The 21,853-nt window shown below is 33.3% G+C and overlaps 1 protein-coding gene and 2 long non-coding RNA genes across 6 annotated transcripts; all 3 read left to right on the top strand.

The window, feature by feature from the left end:
- The first annotated feature begins 254 nt into the window (after positions 1 to 254).
- On the top strand, positions 255 to 893 carry LOC126699573 (uncharacterized). The gene is made up of 2 exons (XR_007646820.1): positions 255 to 565; positions 764 to 893. It is a non-coding gene; the product is annotated as an uncharacterized LOC126699573 (long non-coding RNA).
- Positions 894 to 4,909: 4,016 nt separating this feature from the next.
- LOC126699839 (putative disease resistance RPP13-like protein 1) lies at positions 4,910 to 8,031 on the top strand. The gene is made up of 2 exons (XM_050397814.1): positions 4,910 to 5,306; positions 7,753 to 8,031. Exons 1-2 carry the CDS (start codon positions 4,992 to 4,994, stop codon positions 8,029 to 8,031), a joined length of 594 nt encoding a protein of 197 aa, XP_050253771.1. The 5' UTR covers positions 4,910 to 4,991.
- A 10,063-nt stretch (positions 8,032 to 18,094) lies between these two features.
- On the top strand, positions 18,095 to 20,367 carry LOC126700040 (uncharacterized). 4 transcript variants are annotated; one of them, XR_007646981.1, is made up of 5 exons: positions 18,095 to 18,264; positions 18,358 to 18,458; positions 18,760 to 18,860; positions 19,399 to 19,761; positions 19,923 to 20,367. It is a non-coding gene; the product is annotated as an uncharacterized LOC126700040 (long non-coding RNA). The 4 variants fall into 4 exon arrangements; XR_007646980.1 differs by having other exon boundaries at positions 18,095 to 18,458; XR_007646982.1 differs by lacking the exon at positions 18,760 to 18,860 and having other exon boundaries at positions 18,099 to 18,264.
- The last annotated feature ends 1,486 nt before the right edge of the window (positions 20,368 to 21,853 follow it).

Raw genomic sequence — 21,853 nt, 5'->3', positions numbered from 1 at the left:
CGGAGGACAAAATATTATAGATAATTTTAAAAACAGATTATACACTTAAAAGGGTTAGTAATTTGTAGCACTTACCCCCCACTATTAGTATACAGATACCAAGTGCGGTCGTCGTAACCCTTTGAAAGAACCTTCCCCAATTGGACCCTATAAAAAAAAAAAAAAAACACCCAATTAACAAAATTGATCCAAAAGGATCTAAAAAGCACACAAAATCAATTCAAAAAACAAAAATATAAGACAAAGTAATTACTTTCCGCTGTCAATGAAATCGTCTTTTGTATTGTTGTTCCAAACTGCAACACTTATCTCTCTAAGGCCTTCAATTAACGAAAACACAAACTTTTCTTGGAATACTGGAGTATTATGACTATCTATACACACACACAAAAAAAACGAAATTAGCATAACTCACTATAACTCTATAGAAGCCTCAAAAATATAAAGAGAAATTAAAGGGGTTGAATTTGATATTTACGTTTGGAGAGAGAGAGTTTGCAGAAACTGTGGTTTTATATTTCTTAACTTGAGAGAGGGGTAAGGTTGCTAGGGTTTTGAGGGTAAGGTTGCTAGTTTGTTTTTATTTTTATTTTTTATTTTACTGTGGCTTTATATTTCTTAACTTGAGAGAGGGGTAAGGTTGCTAGGGTTTTGAGGGTAAGGTTGCTAGGGTTTTGAGGTGTTATAATGTTTTTGTTTTTATTTTGGCTTTATATTTCTTAACTTGAGAGAGGGGTAAGGTTGCTAGGGTTTTGAGGGTAAGGTTGCTAGGGTTTTGAGGTGTTATAATGTTTTTATTTTTATTTTTATTTTTTATTTTTTAAATATTGTGCTGACGTGGAAAATTGTGGTGTCAGCAGAGGCTTCGGTTTTATATATATATATATATAGATTACTTTATATAAATTTAACAACACGTTTTATACAAAAAAAAAAAAAAAAACCAATATATGTATATGATGAAGTGGATTTTGGAGATTTACTCAAATAAAAACACAAGATAATTAGTTAAATCAATGCTACATTTTAATAAAGCTCAAATATTTCCATAATTTTTCATCAATTAAAATAATTGAAATTTCATTCTCTATTCAAATTATATTTCAATCTAAATTTAAAAACTAAAATTTTCTAATTTATTTAAATTAACCACAGGAATTGAATATTAAACAAGTTAGGACAAGAATAACAGATAAAAAATCTTGTATTTCAATGACATTGCTTGATCTTCTTAAGAGAACAAAGGCTAAATTATTATTATTAAAAAAAAAAAAAAAAAAAAAAAAAAAAAAAAAAAAAGAGGGGGCCAGGAGTACAGGAACAGTTAAAACAATACCAAACGCACCCGACTTCAAGGCCCACTTTCTGCAGGAATGGGCTGCTTCATGGGCTTCTTGTAAAGAAAAGAATTCTCTGGAAACTAACAGAACTTCAAAGAAGCTTAAAGGGAGTAAAGAAGACTCTGATTGAAAACTGTATATTGATTATGAAGAATGAGTTTACATAAATAACTTTTCCTTTATATACAAAAACAGAGAAAGCAAAGAAGCGGTAAATTAGGAATTCCCTAACTAATTCCCTAACTAATTACACTGTGTAACTGCTTAAGGCTTCAACCAATAGATGAGTGACAACTGGCTCTTTGAGTAACTGAATCTGCCTCGCTTCTTCTCACGTGTGAGCTATGTGGGCTGCGTGTCTTCATTAAACTAAACGCTGCCGTTTCCTTCACTGCCTTATTTCTAATTCTAACTGCAAGGCTACTTGGTGTCGTTTTCTTCTCATCTTGTTCAGCCTCTTTGTCGTTTAACCTTTGAATACCTTGCTGCTGTGTTACTTCAACACTTCTCTAGAGGCCCAACTAAAACGGCAGTGAGAGAATCTCTTGTTATATCTGTAGCAACTATAATAACTGGTCTCCGAGCATAGCTTCTTTGAAGGAAGGACTAATGGGAAAATCAATTTCTTTCTTTTTTTTCTTTTTCAATGGGAAAAGACGGTAATAAAAAGAGGCATAACAGAATGGTTCATAAAATGTTTTACTCAATATAGTTAATACAGTTATTACCAATAATATGCTATAATAAACCACCTTAGAAAGGTGCAATTCATTACTTTCTATGATTAGAAACAAAAACAAAAGTACAGTGAAAATATTTTGAATGCAGGTTGTCTTCTGGACAAAACTCTGCTTCCAGGCAACATTTAGAGTGTTGGTTGCGTTCTAGAAAATGCCATGAAAAATATATTTTTTATTACTTTCTCACATTTTCTCATCTCTCAAGAACATATATAATAAAAATAAGAAATTTTTAGATTAAAAAAAAAAATCGTGATCGTTATAGGTGGTGGCAGTGGCCGGTGGCCACCTATCACTTGCGGTAGTTGGCCATTGGAGACTAGGGACGTTAGTGGGGGTAGTGGTTGGGTGGCAAACATGTGAGGTGTGGTGTGGGGGGTGGAGGTTCAGTTGATAAGTTTTGAGTGAAACAGAAAATAGTTTACGGAAAATTAAACATTAAACCAATTTTCGTTATAAGTGCTTTTATTTTACAGTCAATTGGAAAACAATTTTCGGTTGATCAACATTTTTTGTCACCCCAAACACTTGTAAATGCAGAAAATATTTTCCAGAAGTCAATTTCCATAAAACCAAACACACCTTACACTTAAATCTATAATCTATTGGTATTTTGCACTTAAAGTTGCTTTTGAGATAGGCTTATTTGATCTATAATCTATTGGTATTTTTTGGTATTTTGCCATCTTGAAATTGAATAATTGAGCTAGAGGTCTATTTACACGTATATATGTTGTGTTCTTCCTCTCCGATTTTCAGTGTTTTTGGTCATTGGGAGCTTTTATTTGCTTGCAAATTGGGGTGGCCTGTTTGTGTACATTGTAGTGTCACCAGCTGTGAATTTCTCTTTACATTCATTCTGTTTGATTTGAATTTCTATTATAAATTTTTTTGATTTTATGTTCAATTCAAATTTCATATTATGAATTAGGAGTCCATGTCAACTTGTTCTTGTCTTGGCTAGAGATACGGTTGATTCCATGTGCATTAAAATTTGTAGAAGTTTGCTCCAATAATTATTCTTCTAAAACGTTGTTTTAACAAACTGTTATAGATTCAATGAGCTTGGTATTCATGCTTTGCAATTTTATAATCATGATTGTAATAGGTTCCCCTTCCCTAGAGGCATAGCCAGGAATAATTACTTGGAGGGACTGGGTTGTAGTAAAGATATACTAAATATAATAAAGTTTTACCTCAAACATAATATTTTCTCTTCCTATCTTTAATTTCTCACAGACTTATTAAACACAATATTTTTGTTTTACAGGACTTTGATCCATCCCGAGATTATAATTCTTGTTTCCCACAAAAGGAAATTCCACATTGGTTCAACATTTAGAGTGGTGAGACCCATGTGAGATTCTGTCTGACTCGAAAATTGTATAATAACACTACTTGGATGGGAGTTGCTCTATGTGCTCTTTTTTCAGTTGCAAAGGATGTAGCTAATGTCAATGACATTATGGATTCAAAAACTTCTTTCAAACTTATTTGTCAATTGAAAGCAAGTAATGGGCCTAATGATCTGAGTGTGAAACCTCGCCATATCTATTGGCAAACTAAAGAAGATCTCATGGTGTCACTGCAAATGTAAAAAAAAAAAAAAAAAAAAAAAAAAAAAAAAAAAAAAAAAAAAAGGGTTTTACACCAAGTTAGGATTGGAGGGCTAAAACTTGGGTTTTACACCACATCCTTATAGAATTTAATCTCTCATGTCATAAACGTGTAATTCGTATATATACATAATAATAGATCTTCCAAAAGGCAAATAAGAGATTTGTAAAAATTAATCAATCATGTCTAACCATATTTAATCTTTGATTCTCTCAAACCTTAGGTATATAATTAGATCAAATTTATGAAAATTATCTTAAACAAAAGGCAACAAACACACAGAGCCTATTCAATTTAATGGAAAAAAATAGAGAAAATAAATACATACCTTAAGCTTATGGGTACAGTAGTTGAGCAAAGGGAAAAATTACATCAAAAAGCCTTAGGTAGGAGAAGGAAAGAATACACCAAAATTTATATGAACAATACAATAAAATTCAAGTTGTTAACTTGTTGGATTTATTGAAGCTAACGTGTATTCCATAAAATAAAAATAAAAAATAATGATGGTGTTTACATCCAAAAAAATTTGTCAAACTTCAATGTGAGGGCCCAAATTTTATTACAGAGTATACAATATGATGTAACTTCTTATAATATATGGGTCTTACTCAATCTTTTTTTTTTTTTTTTTGGGTCCTATTCATTTCATATGTGGGTTCCACTCGTTTTGAATGGAAAAAGTCGCAGTACCAACACACCACATGCTGCCTCTTATTTATTTATTTAACAAAATGACAAATTTTTACCACAATTATATTATGTATCACATTATGAACAAGTGTCTATCACTTTCACATACATATTCACCTACCGCTTACAATTGACTTACTATGTCAACAATTATGACACGAATTATAGCATTTTACGGGGGTCTTTGAATTTTTGTTTTTATAAACATATACTGGCTATCTAAGGAAAGGCACGGTGGCCTTGTGGGATCCACCACAACATGCAATTCCTTGATCCACTGGCACTTAAAAATCAGGATAAAAGACCCCACCGCATATCTTTAGTGTAGTAGTCATTTCATAAGTATATGTGTTTGTGGGGTGTGGAAGGTAAGAACCGGGATTCAAGTCTCTAGGAAAGATGTTTACACATATATATACTTAGATTAGGTTAAAATAAAAATTCTATCTTGTATCAAAAAATCAGGATAAAAGACGATGTAGTAGAAGAGTGTCTTTGCAAAAAACTTGCACACAGCGACCAATCTCTTTCTACTCTTTTGCCTTACTGCAATCACTTCCCTTGACCTCTCTCCCAAACTTCTTCCTACTAAGAAGAAATCATGGTTGGAGCCTTGGTGGGTGCAATCGTTGGATCATTGCTCTCTGTATCCCTTAAGGCGGCTTATGACAAGTTGACTTCTCCTGAGGTTGTCAACTACTTCAAGCGAAAGAACAATGATTTATTGCTGACAAAATTGAAGATGCTGCTGAATTCTGCTGATGCAGTACTCATTGATGCGGAGGAGAAGCAAATTACAAACTCAGCCGTGAAAAAGTGGCTGGACGATCTCAGAGATGCTGTTTATGTTGCGGATGACCTCCTGGATGACATAGGCACTGAAGCCTTAGTAGCTGAATTTTCGGATGATAATGAGGTACGTAAATTCTTATCTAAAACATTTAATTCGTTTGACAATCGGATAAAATCAGATCTGAAAAAAATTGTGGAAAGGTTAGAAAATGCTATGAAAGAAAAGGATGTCCTTGGTCTGAAAGCGTTTGCTGGTGAATTACCACCACGACAATTAACAACTGCTTGTCCCGAAGAATATGGTGTATATGGTAGAGATATTGATAAGCAGGAGATATTTAAGAAGTTGGTATCAGATGGTAATGTTAGTGGGGATGGGATTAGTGTTATTCCTATAGTGGGCATGGCTGGGGTTGGTAAAACAACCCTTGCTCGACTTGTATACAACGACAACAGAATTAAGAAAAATTTTGATATCAAAGCATGGGTTTGTGTTTCTGAAAAAATTGATAATTTCAGAATAGCAAAAACTATTCTTGAGGAAGTCACTTTATCCAATTGTGACATTCAAAACTTGAATGTGTTGCAAATTAAAATAAGTGAGAGTTTAGCAGGGAAGAGATTTCTCCTTGTTTTAGATGATGTTTGGAATGAAAATTATGTTGCTTGGGATGAGTTGGTCAGAGTTTTTAGATGTGAGGCCAAAAAAATTAAGATAATTGTTACAACACGCAGTGAAAAGGTTGCATCAATTATCTGTCATTTTCCACCTCATCATCTAAAACAATTGTCAGATGAAGGATGTTGGTTGTTATTTGAAATACATGCATTTAAAAATGGGAAATCTAGTGAATATCAAGACCTCGAAGTAATTGGTAGAGAAATTGTCCATAAGTGTAAAGGCTTACCTTTAGCTGCAAAAACACTTGGGGGTTTGTTGCGCTCAAAACAAGACCAAAGAGAGTGGAAAAGGATTTTAGAGAGTGATATATGGGATCTATCAGAAGGTGAAAGTGGTATCCTTCCAGCTCTAAGATTAAGTTATCGTTATCTCTCATCACATTTGAAGCAATGTTTTGCTTATTGTTCGATATTTCCAAAGGATTATGAATTTTCAAAGGAAGAATTAGTTTTGTTGTGGATGGCAGAAGATTTATTGCAGCCATCCAAAGGAAATGTGCAGATGGAAGAATTAGGTGAACAATACTTTGATGATCTAGTATCAAGATCATTTTTTCAACGATCAAGTAACAACCAATCATGTTTCATAATGCATAACCTTGTTAATGACTTGGCAAAATCTATATTTGGGAAATTTTGTTTTAGGTTGGACATCAACAATTTATCTGAAATGACAAAAAAGACACGTCATTTGTAATATTTTACAACTGAATTTGATTCCTTAGGGAAATTTGAGGTGTCTTATAAAGCCGAGGGTTTGCGGACCTTCTTGGGACTAAAATCATCATTTGAGCTGTCTTCACCATCAAATAAGATAACACTGATGGTGATAGATGGTTTGCTGCAAAAATTTCAGTGTTTACGGGTGTTATCATTTTCTACCTATAAAAACATAATGGTGCTTAAATCTATTGATAATTTGAAACATCTACGTTATTTGAATCTTAGTAGCACTAACATCCAAGACTTACCTGATTCTGTGTCTAGATTGTATAATTTGCAAACCTTGTTATTGCGGGAATATCAATTCCTTGAAAACTTGCCAATCAACATGGTAAGCCTAGTAAACCTACGGTACCTTGATATAAGTCGAACTGTTTTGAATGAGATGCCATTACAGATGGGTCAATTAAGAAGCCTCCAAAAATTAAATTCTTTTGTTGTGGGAAAAGACAGCAGGTCTAGCATTAAAGAATTGGGGAAGCTTTGACATCTTTCTGGAATATTGTCTATATCAAACTTGGAAAATGTCCTTTCCAGTGAAGATGCCAAGGAGGTTAATTTGAAGGATAAAAAGTACTTGTCAGAGTTGGAGTTGCAATGGGGACGGGGCCATATCATCTCCCAGGATGGAAATGAAATAGATGTGCTGAAGCATTTGTGTCATCATACAAACATGAAATCTCTCACCATCCGATGTTATTATGGTAAAACATTTCCAAATTCGTTAGGAGATACTTCATTCTCTAATATGGTGTCCCTGAAGCTTTCTGATTGTGAGTGTTGCTCGGCCTTACCTCCACTTGGAAGTCTACCTGTCCTGAAGAAACTCTCAATTGAAGGCTTTAATGACGTGGTAAATGTGGATAAAGAGTTCTATTGGAATGACTCCATTACAACTACGCCATTCAAATCCCTCGAAACATTAACATTTAAAACGATGCCAAAGTGGAAAGAATGGGCCACATTTGAAGGTGACATTTTCTCTACTCTTCGAGAACTTCACATTATTAACTGTCCCGTGTTAATTGGGAATCTACCCATCTCTTATGGCTTTGATATTGATTCGGTGTCCAGAACTCGAATCAGTTGCTGGCTGCAGTTTTCCCTCCAACTTACAAAAACATGAAATCAGCTACTCTGACAATTTTTTTCCTTCTTACATGCAGTGGAGTTTACAGAGTCTTCACTCTCTCAAAGAATTCATTATTGCCTATCCAAGTAAGGCGTCGTTGCCCCCTAGTCTTATCCGATTCTCCATCTTAACTTTTCAAAATCTGAAATTGCTGGATGGTAAGGGACTTCAACACCTCACCTCGCTCCAAGAATTGTCGATTATTTGGTGTAAAAATATTGACAAGTGCTGTAAGCTGAAACCATGGTGTAAGAATTGGTCCAAGATTGCTCACATCGAGGTTGACAACAAAGTGATTCCACGTAAGCCATAATTCAACAAGCGCTTTTCCCAGGTAATTGTTCTGCACTAATTTTAATTTTATTATTGCACAATTTGTTTATTCTGATGCACCATCACTACCAGCGTTTTAATTTTGTTTGTTATTACCAAGAATCCTTATTCAAAGAATTTGCTTTTTATATTATTTTATTTTATTTTTAAATGGACTTGCATTTGGTTCGGGGAGCATAAATTAAAATCTCAGACAAAATTTCTTTTATAAATAACTTATATTGTGTATTTTTCAAAAGATTATTTGTCTATTCATCAAACTTAATAACTCCTAGCCATAAAATAGCGTCATCAATATTTTAAAATCTTTTGTAACAAATCATTTTGTTTCATCTTAATTTTTTTTTTTTATGAGAAGCTTGAAAAAAAAATGATAATACAATTAATGAAAATGGACAAATAAAAATGACTGCATCAATTTGAGACTTTTTTTTAAAAAAAGGCCTACAAACACACAGCTAACTCAAACTAGCAATCAACCGTGTTTTACATATAGAGAGGAAAAAAAGAAGATTTTTTCTTCAATTTAAGTTCTAATCAATAAGAAAATCAATGGCTATTAGTTATTGGATTTTTTTCATGATAATGTTTTGCTGTAGAAATATTAAAATTGGGTTTTATAATATTTAGGCTTGTTTATGTTGATAAAGACATCACATGGCTTAACTCTACATGCCATATACCATGTTTTATGATAGCACAATTTTAGTTTTGGTTGGATTATTTATATTTTTTTAAAAGAAAATAAAATTATAGGAAAACTTCAAAACATCGAGAAAGTATATATATATATATATTTTTTTTTTTTCTTTTTTCTAATTGTAGAAGTTAATATATTTTTGGTATACCTATTAAGAGATGTTAAATGCTATTCTACCCAAGACCTTGAAGAGAGAGAGAGAAGAAAAAAAGAAGAAGCACTATATCATGCTAATTAACAAAAAAATTAATGACCTATGCGATTTTCACATGGCGGTATATGCTCATTTCCTTGCCTTTCTTTTGCAGGGTCACTTTCTGTTGTCAATGACAAGTGCCTTACCCTTTTCACAGTCAATTTTATGCCACTGCTAGTTTGATCCTTTAGCATTGTGTACAAGCTCTTATGGGTCTGTTTGGATTGAGCTTATTTTTGCTGAAACTAAAAACTGAAATTGAAAATACTGTAGCAAAATAATTTTTAAACGTGTAAATAGTGCCGTGTGACCCATTTTTAATGAAAAAATTGCTGAAAAGTGGAATTTGTGGCTCCGTAAACAGTACACAGGTGCATTGTTCACCGTGGAAAAGTCAACTTTGTGGCTACTATTCATGAACAGTGCATAAACAGTAGCCGTAATACTCCCTGAAACGCGTGAAAAAAAATGGAAAACACAAACTTGTAAACGCAGTCGCCCAATCCAAACGAATACTATTTGTCTTCAAGTCATATACAATTCATCCTTGTTTAACCCAAAAAAAAAAAAAAAAATTTACTCTCATTCTTTCGGAGCTGCTTTGGCTTCATTATACATTCACTGCATTTCTACTTTGGACTTTTGATATACAAGACAAAGACCTTTAAGGAATGATTAACCCAAGGTGGGACATTTTTTCCAGAATATGTATTTGATGATTAACAAATTTTTTTTGTAAGTTTTAGACTATTTTAAGTAATTATTGGGATTTGACTTGGGCAATATGGTGTGCTACTTAATCTCAGGTAGACACTGGGGCAGTTGAAAGCTATGCTACTTCAAAAACTTCCTACATATCAGTTGAAACACACTGCTTGTGTCTGGAGAGGGACTTGCTCAGGCTGTCTTTGAGATTTCAAAACTTGTGGTGAATTGGAATATGTATAGTCCTCTCCAGAGGACAGGATGCTGCTTTTGGTTCTTTCTTCTATTCCTAACTTGAGAGAGCATAAATGGTTCGGCTCTTGACTACTCTTGCTGTCCTCACCAGTTGGAGTTGTCAAACTCAAACACCCTCTCTTACTGCCATAAATTTTATTGTCCTATGGTGAGGCATTGCAACCAGATTGCTCAGGTGCTTGTTCAATGACAAATCAAGGCCAATTTCAAGGCACTCTCAAGTCATTACCAGATTGCTCAGGTGCTTGTTCTATTCCTAACTTGAGAGAGCATAAATGGTTCGGCTCTTGACTACTCTTGCTGTCCTCACCAGTTGGAGTTGTCAAACTCAAACACCCTCTCTTACTGCCATAAATTTTATTGTCCTATGGTGAGGCATTGCAACCAGATTGCTCAGGTGCTTGTTCAATGACAAATCAAGGCCAATTTCAAGGCACTCTCAAGTCATTACCAGCAATTACTAATCTATATATTACTAAAAGCTGAAGTGTAGCGTTTAATGCCGCTACTCTCATATTGCGCTACATCAGTTGCCACGTCATTCTTTTTTTCTTTTCTTTTTTAAAATATAATTTGTCCTACAATTTTAAAATGGTTTTTACAATTTTCAGCCCTATAAATGCAACTCACTACTTATTTATTTACTTCCACTATCACGCTATAATAAATCTAGCCTACTACTTATTTATTTACTTCCACTATCATCCTATAATAAATCTGTATAATTAATCCAACCCACCTCTTATTTATTTAATTCTACTATCAAGCTCAACCCAAAACCTTTTCAGTTCAGTTTTAGGGTTTTGTGTGAGCTTTTTTAGCTTAAAGGTAAAAAAAAAAAAAAAAAAAAAATCGTTGAAGCCTTTCAAGCTTTAGGGTTTTTTTTTTTTTTTTTTTCTCCAATTTTCCTTACCATTTCATCTCCCTACTACTTCTTCAATCTTTCTCCCTCCCTTACCTTTTCATCTCTCCACTACCTTCTACATTAATGAAAATGGACAAATAAAAATGACTGCATCAATTTGAGACTTTTTTTAAAAAAAAGGCCTATAGACACACAGCTAACACAAACTAGCAATCAACCGTGTTTTACATATAGAGAGGAAAAAAAGAAGATTTTTTCTTCAATTTAAGTTCTAATCAATAAGAAAATCAATGGCTATTAGTTATTGGATTTTTTTTCATGATAATGTTTTGTTGTAGAAATATTAAAATTGGGTTTTATAATATTTAGGCTTGTTTATGTTGATAAAGACATCACATGGCTTAACTCTACATGCCATATACCATGTTTTATGATAGCACAATTTTAGTTTTGGTTGGATTATTTATATTTTTTTAAAAGAAAATAAAATTATAGGAAAACTTCAAAACATCGAGAAAGTATATATATATATATATTATTTTTTTTTTCTAATTGTAGAAGTTAATATATTTTTGGTATACCTATTAAGAGATGTTAAATGCTATTCTACCCAAGACCTTGGAGAGAGAGAGAAGAAAAAAAGAAGAAGCACTATATCATGCTAATTAACAAAAAAATTAATGACCTATGCGATTTTCACATGGCGGTATATGCTCATTTCCTTGCCTTTCTTTTGCAGGGTCACTTTCTGTTGTCAATGACAAGTGCCTTACCCTTCGCAGTCAATTTTATGCCACTGCTAGTTTGATCCTTTAGCATTGTGTACAAGCTTTTATGGGTTTGTTTGGATTGAGCTTATTTTTGCTAAACTTGAAAACTGAAATTGAAAATACTGTAGCAAAATAATTTTTAAATGTGTAAATAGTACCATGGGACCCATTTTTAATGAAAAAGTTGCTGAAAAGTGAAATTTGTGGCTCCGTAAACAGTACACAGGTGCACTGTTCACCGTGAAAAAGTCAACCTTTGTGACTACTGTTCATGAACAGTGCATGAACTATAGCCGTATTACTCCCTGAAACGCATGAAAAAAAAAAAAAAAAAAAGGAAAACGAAAACTTGTAAACGCAGACGCCCAATCCAAACGAATACTATATGTCTTAAAGTCATATACAGTTCATCCTTGTTTAACGCAAAAAAAAAAAAAATTACTCTCATTCTTTCGGAGCTGCTTTGGCTTCATTATACATTCACTGCATTTCTACTTTGGACTTTTGATATACAAGACAAAGACCTTTAAGGAATGATTAACCCAAGGTGGGACATTTTTTCCAGAATATGTATTTGATGATTAACAAAAAAATTTTGTAAGTTTTAGACTATTTCAAGTAATTATTGGGATTTGACTTGGGCAATATGGTGTGCTATTTAATCTCAAGTAGACATTGGGGTAGTTGAAAGCTATGCTACTTCAAAAACTTCCTACATATCAGTTGAAACACACTGCTTGTGTGTGGAGAGGGACTTGCTCAGGCTGTCTTTGAGATTTCAAAACTTGTGGTGAATTGGAATATGTATAGTCCTCTTCAGAGGACAGGATGCTGCTTTTGGTTCTTTCTTCTATTCCTAACTTGAGAGAGCATAAATGGTTCAGCTCTTGACTACTCTTGCTGTCCTCACCAGTTGGAGCTGTAAAACTCAAACACCTTCTCTTACTGCCATAAATTTTATTGTCCTATGGTGAGGCATTGCAGCCAGATTGCTCAGGTGCTTGTTCAATGACAAATCAAGGCCAATTTCAAGGCACTCTCATGTCATTACCAGCAATTACTAATCTATATATTACTAAAAGCTGAAGCGTAGCGTTTAATGCCGCTACTCTCACATTGCGCTATATCAGTTGCCACGTCATTTTTTTTAAATATAATTTGTCCTACAATTTTAAAATGGTTTTTACAATTTTCAGCTCTATAAATGCAGCCCACTACTTATTTATTTACTTCTACTATCACCCTATAATAAATTCAGCCCACTACTTATTGATTTACTTCCACTATCACCCTATGAAAGTTCAAAAACGTGTATAAACACCCTTGAACGTTTAGACCCCCAATATACAAATTACCAATACAAGCTTTAAATCAAACAATTAATGTGCGGAACATGAACAAAAGCTTAATACAGAATTGGTAAACAATCTAAGCCAATTAAAAACACATCCACAGCAGAAAATAAAAGGCAAAGATAAAGGGAAGAGAGATGCAAACACAAGGACAACACACGATGTGTTATCGAAGAGGAAACTGAAGCCCTCGGCATAAAACCTCTCCGCCGCCCTCCAAGCGGTCAATAATCCACTAGAAAATGTAGTTGGGATACATGAACAGCAATAGACCCTCCAAGTCTAATCTACCCGATATACCTAAGCCCTCCAAGCTTCTTGCTCCAACGAGATTGCGCCGAACCTTTTTCTTTTCTAGCTTACCGGATTCCGCTACTAGACCGTAGCATCTGCCATCCTTGGCATCCTCCAATGCTTCCCAAAGCTCCAAAAACACTCAACACTCTAAATTGGTGTGGGTAGTGTTTGGATAGAAATCTCCTCTCAATAGGTATGACAATGAGAGAGGGAATGAGAAGAGACTACAAAGGTTTCTCTCTAAGAATGAGTAGCTCTCTCTAATTGGGTGGGTGTTTTGAAGAAACCTCTCTTAGGGTTTTTTTTTTTTTTTTTTTTTTTTTTTTTTTTTTTTTTTTTTTTCTGAATAGCCACACATATCTTGTGGGAATGAGGGGTATTTATACTGGTGTAAGAATGGAATACGAAGAGTCAGTTTTTCCAAAAACAGGGTTGGCTGGCAACTTGACCTCGCGACTTGACTGAGTCGCGAGTTTAAGTCGCGAGCTAACTTAATGGCCAGTCTGGATTTTTGTCGTTTAGTGCTCCAGGTGGCGTGACTGTTCAGCTCTCCTGCATGCTCTGCACGTGAGCAACTTTTGGTGGCTTGCAAGCCGCGAGCCACCCGCGAGTCCTAGCCGCGAGTCCTAGCCGCGAGTCTCTGCTTCACTGCACTGTCTTGGGCATTTCTTCACACTCTCTCACACACTGCCCTTACATGATTCCCACCTAAATACAAGGTTTCTAAGTGCTATATTACAAGCAAATTTTTCATGGAATAAAGCCAACACATGGTTGATTAAATTCAACCTTACACCCTATAATAAATCTATATAATTAATTTAGTCCACCTCTTATTTATTTAGTTCTACTATCAAGCCCAACCCAAAACCTTTTCAGTTCAGTTTTAGGGTTTTGTGTGAGCTTTTTTAGCTTAAAGGGAAAAAAAAAAAAAAAAAAAAAAAAAAAAAAAAAAAAAAAAAAAAAAAAAAAAAACCGTTGAAGCCTTTCAAGCTTTAGGGTTTTTTTTTTTTTTTTTCTCTCCAATTTTCCTTACCATTTCATCTCCCCACTACTTCTTCAATCTTTCTCCCTCTCTTATCTTTTCATCTCTCCACTACCTTCTACATTAATATTATTCTTCCTCTTTCCCTCATCTTCCTTTATTTTTGTCTCTTCTTATTCACACCCTCTTACTATAAATTTGTTACTATCTCTTCTATTCTATGCATAGTTTTCTCTCACAAAAAAAAGGTTCCCTCTCTCTCTTTCTCTCTCTCTCTCTCTCTCTCTCTCTCTCTCTCTCTCTCTCTCTAAATTTTTTGGTGGATTTTTTTTATTTTTCTTGCATCTCTACTTTAGGTTGATAATTTTTTATATTCTTTAAAACTCTATTTTGGATTAATACGATTTAGTTTTGTTTTTTAAATTGTGATTTAGTTTTGTTTTTATTTTTATTTTTATTCTCTTTGATTGTTAAATGTTATCTTATTGCATTCTAAAGAATTAAATATAGCATATAAAAATATAATATTATTCTATTACATAGCATGATTTTGATAATTTGGTATTTATTCTGTTACATAGCATGATTTTTTATAGTGCTCAATTTAGATGTTAAACTATGACTTTACTAATTTTGTTTATTTTCTAATCCTTTGTGGTGAATAAAATACTCTTAATAGTTGTATTAGAAGTACTCTATAATGCCATTTATTTAAAGAAAAGCAAAGGTTAGCCAAACGAAAATAATCCGATAGGTGACAAATTTTAACTTTTGCAATTTTATTTTTATTATTATAATTTTATAACAATGCATGTATAGAAATTTAATTCTTAGATTTTGCTAATAATTGTTTATTTGATAATATGTTTTTGGCGGCCGAAGTTATAATTTCTACAAAGAAAATAACCTTAATAGATTATCAAAAACAAAATTTTATCCTAATATTGGTTCAATTAATCATTGTTAAGTTTTATTATTATTTTTTTTAGTTTACGGTTTTTTGCTGTTTTTGATTGTTCCTATAATAAATAAAAATATAATTACGAAATACATTACTCATTATTAGATTAGTTTAAATTGTAAAAAAAAATAATAATAAAACCACCATAAAAATAATTATCACGCGTAATGTGTGGGTTCATGGCTAGTACATTTTTAAAAGCCAAAGATGATCTGTGCCTGTGGTTGTTGGGTTTGTTCAATTGAGTTGTTCTTCTTGGTATAAACTTTAGGCCTATAATCATAAATTTTTTAAAAACTTTGTCAATTCTTCCGCAGGTTTTCAGATTCAAATGCACAAATTATTGATGCATCTGACAATATTATATGTGACAATTCCTTCAACTCATTTTATCGATGAATAGAATATTTATAAACCTGTTTGAGACCTGAGGGGGTTGCTACCATCCAAATGAATCTCCTGCGATCAAAACTTCCAAAGAGCTTTTTATGTCCAATGAGTTGATGTCTTCTGTCAAAATGTTCTGTTTACTTCAAGTTTGGACTGTCATATATACAGTGTTTCAATGAAGAGCATTGAAGGTAATGGTGCCTCTTAGCTCCAATTTCATCTCGTTTGTGACACCTTGACAACTAGATGACAAAGTCATTATATGAACTAAAATTCCAATTTGAGCCAAGCCACCATTTTACAGTTAGGTACTTCATTCTACTCGACCAGTTTCAGTTTGATTTTATTTATATCTTTTTTTAAATTTATCTTTTGATAAATACATCTCAAAAAATGTTTGAAGAATTAGCTGAAGAACGCCCTCCAGAAGATGGGGTTGCTTATCTCCCTTTATTTATTGAGCATTGTTGAGTATTGTCCTTTCTTGAAGGAATGGTGCCATAAGAAGATGCAAAAACGAGGGTGGATTTCTCATTTTAACAGCATGTGAATCAATAATGAAGTGATCATGATTCATATGAGCTGAAAGTGTAGGCTGAGTCCCCATCTGCTGTTTTCTTCATTCACATCTCAACATTTTAATATTAAAGTAAGGTATATCCTTTTCTACAGGAACCAGCTAGTTGTCAAATTGATTTAGTACCTTTTTTATTGGATAATCAAATTTTGATTGGTGTGAATTCTGACAAAGCAAAAGGCTTTCCTGCTTGCTTCCTTTACTTTTTCAGACATCATGATCAATTTCTCTGTTTGAATATCTATCTCTCATGTGACTATGCGAGCACCTGAAACTAGAAGAAGCCCATACAAAATCGTGGGGAGGTCTGCAATTCTTCAGGTTTGTTTAGTTGATATGTGTTTCTATTAGATTCCCGTTGCACTATGCTCAATTCCTCATTGTGTTCTTTTGTAGGGGAAATTCTTTTTGTCAATAACATTTGCCTCACAATCTGTGTCAAATTTGTGTGACTAGTTGCTTAAGATTTCTAAAATTCTCAAGTAGTTACAAGTCACCATTAAAATTAAAATTGAAAAAATAATAAAAAACTATTCTTGAGGATATCTGTATTGAAGAGTCCTTTTCATACCAATGTATTTGTTGATTAACAGATAATTTTTGGGGTTTGAGTAAACTATGTTTTTGTAGCATATAATTTATTGTAGACATTGTGGCAGTTTGAAGCAACTTTGTTTGCGTACCTTCTTACCATGGACATGATTTTCATGGCAGACAACTGCTTGATCTAACAACTCTGGTCTGTGTTATATAATCTTTTCTTTCTTTTTCTTTTAATGTTGTTGTTTGTTTCTTTTTTTCTTCTTTTTAGGAGAATAAGAATGGTTTACAGGGGAGAAAATTGAACAAGGAATAAGAACTCAAAAATGTTCCAAAAAATAGCAAAAAAATGTTTTTTAAAAGACAATCTCTCCCCCCCTTTAAAAGACTCCCTCAACCCCCCCCCCCCCCCAAAAAAAAAAAAAATCAGTTTCCTTAAGAAATACCAAGAAGATTAACGTGTATTAGAACATATTTTTCCACTGCCTATGTTTTTAAATATTTAATTATGCCTTTTTTTTTCTCTCAACTCCTTTCTTGGCCTGCATTTTTTCTGGATACACTGGAATTTTCCAGGTGCTGAATATTTGGCTTTCGTCTTTAGTACTCAAGTAATCTAAATCATATTTCCATAATAAATTTCAAGCCAGCTTTCATCTTCCATATTCATTGGGAAAAGTAAAGAATGATGTAATTGGGGTGGACAGCTAGATACTAATTAAATAAATACAATCATTGGTTACTTATTTCTTTAGATCGTATGCTAGTGAAGGATAAAACCTTGTTCATTATTTATTATGTTTTCCAATTTTTGTTCTGTTAGCAGAATCTCCTTCTATTGGCCTGTTCCAAGAAGAGCATTGATCTGGTGCATTTATATAGGAAGTCCAATGGTTTCGCAGATGAGATTTGAAACTTATATTTTTAAGGCTGTCCTTTGCAACAATGATTGTGGCAGACGGAGTCTAGGTAAGCGTTGTACAGGATTGCTGATGTCTATCACATACAGATTGACAGCCTTCACAAAATGAAGTTTATGTGCAACGATTTAATTTGGCACCCAGAGAACTTCAAACAATTTATAGTACGTTCCACACTCTTAGACAATGTTGTGGCTTTCTCAGCTTTACTACCAGCAATTTCAGCTAAACATTATTCTTTGTTCTGTTTTAGTTTACATATTATTTTCAAGGATGCTGCATCATTCAATATGTTTTCCAGTTGACATGTATTTCTTTGCAAGTTCTTCATTGGGTGCTTCCAACAATAATATCTTGTAAATAGCTCCGTGAGATTCAAGCGAACCAACTAAATCGGAGGTGGCTGCAGCAAACCAACTATATCTTCCTTTGCACTCAAGTCTTCCGGTAAGTATTCTAATCTTATCATTCTTCAAGACTATAAACAGCTGTAATTCCCCCTTTTTTTCCCAAGAATTCTAGCATAAATTTCCTACGCACTATTGTTGCTGGAGCCAGGAGGTAGGCTCTGAGAGCATGTATTGTTTGTTTTTGTTCAAGATTGGACTTCCAAGAGCAATTGAAAAAGTGGCCACAGTTGGACCTCAGTTTTAGCTTTGAAATTTGATTAAAAGGAAAGCATTTCCTTTAGGCAAATTGAGTATGAACCATGATATTGAATTTTACAACTTGATTATTTTATAATTCTTTTCCTTTTTGCACATGGTTATTGAATTTAATTTATACTTTCTAGGACTCTTCATTTGCTCCACTACAGAATTGAGGTTGGGAAATTTCGGAGAAAGAGTACCTTTAAATGAATATTAACAGTGGCAGCATTTCACAGCTCACCAGGTACTCCATCCTAGTTCCCTCTAAATTTGTTTGATATAAAACTATTATAACGAACAAGACTGCTCCTGCATTTATGCATTTCCATGCTTCAAATCAATTGAATCCTTGTTTTTCCCCTTCAAAAATATTAAAAAATTATAAGCAGCATATCAAGTTTCTGGTAGTCCTCACTAAAACTTTTACTTTGTTTGTGCACACACGTCATATATTTCTTTTACTTTGTTTACGCACACATGAAAAAGGCCAATGTTTTGGCTTTTTCAGCTCACCACCATCAAATTCCCTCTTTGGCTTTGGATAGGTTTGGTGTCTTTTCCACAGATCACTAGAAATTTTTTGTTCAAGCAATCCAGTAATATAACATCGCAAGAGGTTGCAAGGAACAAATCTACCTGACTTCAGGTTAGTCCTTGGTGCCAATGCCATCCTCTAATTTTCTTACAGATGCATACAAGTGCAATTTTGTTGTTGAATTTTCAAGGCCAGAGCAGTAGTTCCAATGAGAACTATGTGAGCTTGCTAGTCATGGAATGCATAAAATCCATACAAATGGATCATGCAACTAAATGGGGTTAGCTCATTTGCTTCAAACCATTGCTCTGGTTTGTCATTATCTAACAAATAGAGAAGCATTTATGAACAATTCCTTCATTGCTAAAAGAATTTCTTCTTCTGTTTTACTAACCAATATTTTGGTGCTTGATAATGCCAAGTTATATCCCATTGAATACTTATCAAAACAATTATTTCCCACTAAACATAATTCTTTTTTTATTTATTTTCATAACATGACTTTAAAAATCCACCATCCAGAATGGATATATCACAAGCAGAAAATGAAACGGTGGATTTTATTTTACTTATGTAATTAACGTGGGGTCAAGGAATGAAATTCAGTATATTTCATATGACTCAGTTTAAATCCAATTTACATAATCAGATGCAACAAACACACCTGCAAGTGGATATGGGCTTAATAAGATACACTCTTCAAGATTTTGGAATTGGTGGTGAACTTGAAGATGTGAAGTCTTGAGGACAGGTTGCTACTTTTGGTTTTCATCTTTCTAATTTCAGACAGCTCAAAGGATCACAAATCACTACTCTAGCTTTGGTTGCTATTGTCACCAGTAGGAGCTACTGAACTCTCTGTTTTACATGAAGAATATTATAAAGTCCTATGTTGAGACAACGTTGCCTGAAAGAGAGAGGAAAAGCTGGTTGCTGTGCCATTCTTGAGGCACTCATGTCAATACCAGTATTATGTGATCTCCAACTAGAAGAAGGTGCTATGTGATTGCAGGTTCGTTCAATTGATTGATTTAATCATTTTCACCAAGTTAGAAGTAGATTAGTAAATGAGCTTTATAGATCTTCAATCGATTTATGTTTCTTAATATAAGCTTTGGACTTTTATCGACTATCGAGTGATTATTGTTAAAATCTTTGCAAACTCTTCCACAGATTTTGAGACGCAATATGTGCAACATGTTCAAGGCTTCTACAAATGGTATACTCGGCAATTGGGTCACATAATTCTATTTACCGCTTGATTGAAGATTTGTGATGGTTGCTACAACCCAAGTTTACTACCCGCAATAAAAAATTCCAAAGAGCGAAATTTACATCGAATGAGTTGCAATGATGAATGTCCTGTTAACATGTTCTGTTTACTTGAAGTTTAAACCTCCCTTTGCACAGTTATACTATGAAGAGCATGGTGCCCCAAAACTCCAATTTTCAGCACCTATATTTGGTTGAAAAAAAATTCTGTAGGCAATTTGTATGATATCATTTGTGATTGTGACATGTCTAGAACTTTTTCATTTTCCGTGAGTTTTCTAGGATGTCTTCCAAAAATATTTTCCCGAATTTGTCTTCCTTGGTTACTTCTTCAATGCTATCAAGTATTCACCTTATTTTTAGCAATTTTGTTTTCTCTTAAGAATTCTATATATTGTGCCCATCTTTGATAATTTTGGCATCTGTCTTGTTTGTTAGTTTCGTGGGCTTTGTACAGTGTTCGATCCAGCCTAGGAGGACTAACTTTTCCTTAGAAATTGATACAAGTTCAAGATTTGAAAATACTAAGGGGGTGTTTGGTAGAGGAGTTTGAGTAATGTTGTTTGAGTGTTTTTGATATATGTGTGGGTGAAAAAGTGTGTAATGTTGTTTAAAATGCTCAAAAGTATGTTCAAATATACTTACCAAACAGGGCCTAAGCGGTTTAAAGGCATCACTTTATGGAAGTGCCAAATTTGCTTAGTCAATTGAATTTCAACACAAAATGTTTTTGAGATCATAGTGAGATCAAAACAGTTTCAACTTCAATTTTACACAAATTGATATGACAAAGGAGCATGAGTTCTTCAATTTTGGTTTCAAGTGAGAGACATTTAGGTATTTCAAGTGAGAGACATTTTAGTAGTCTATTCCGTGGCAAACAGGTTCGGGTTAAAAGCTTTGACTAAAACAGTTGTTCCAATGACCCTTTACTCGATCTATGATAAACCAGGTCGATCTGGAATGATCCATATTTTTGTTTACATAAAAGAAAACTTAACATACTTTTTATCCTCTTTTTCGTATTTCTTTTAATACAAATATTTTTTTTTTTAAGTCAAAGATTATAAGTGGAAATACATAGTTCCATTAACTTATCATCTAATTAATAGTCTTTTAGTCTAATAATTTCCCCAAAGAAGAAAAAGAAAATGCGTATATATGCAACATTAAATAAAGTAAAATGGCCTATAAACTAATTATGCTTTTGGATTAATTTTTTGTTGAAAGTTAGCAAAATTGTAGTTATACTTAAAAAAAAAAAAAACCTGTACATAAGCAAATATTGTAAAAAAGTTAAAAGAAAAGACTAATCCAAACTCATATAATATATATAGTTTTAAGTATAAAATATAACATGTTCGATAAAGTAAATAATTAAAAAAAATTTAAAATGAACTTATGAAAAAACTACCTAATGTTAATAGTGGATTCAATACTAAAAACATTTATATTTGAGAATTGCTCATCAAGTTGATGAGTAATGTCATAAGTATTTTCATTTACCATATGGAAAATTTCATACAACTACAATATACAAATATATGGTGAAAATAATTCCAAAAAAATTAAGTTTAAAATCCTATATATAGTAAAGGCTTGATGAACGCTCGGATCAAGTATGGGTTTGACCTAGAGGAGTTAGGTCCAAATCAAATACAGAAACTTATCAAACTAAACCAGTTGCTATTTCCATATCCTATTTTTTCAATTGGGTTTGGACAGAGTAACAAGTTCAGGTAGGGATAGCAAAAATTCCCTGGCCCAAAAAGACAACGGAACAGTGGTATATGCCATGAAAGTAATCTCATATAATATATCTCAATTTTGAT

This window comes from Quercus robur, chromosome 9, assembly GCF_932294415.1.
Source record: "Quercus robur chromosome 9, dhQueRobu3.1, whole genome shotgun sequence".
NCBI lineage: Eukaryota > Viridiplantae > Streptophyta > Magnoliopsida > Fagales > Fagaceae > Quercus > Quercus robur.
The sequence above is the reverse complement of the archived record's forward strand: the minus strand, read 5'-3'. Positions and strand labels throughout refer to the sequence as shown.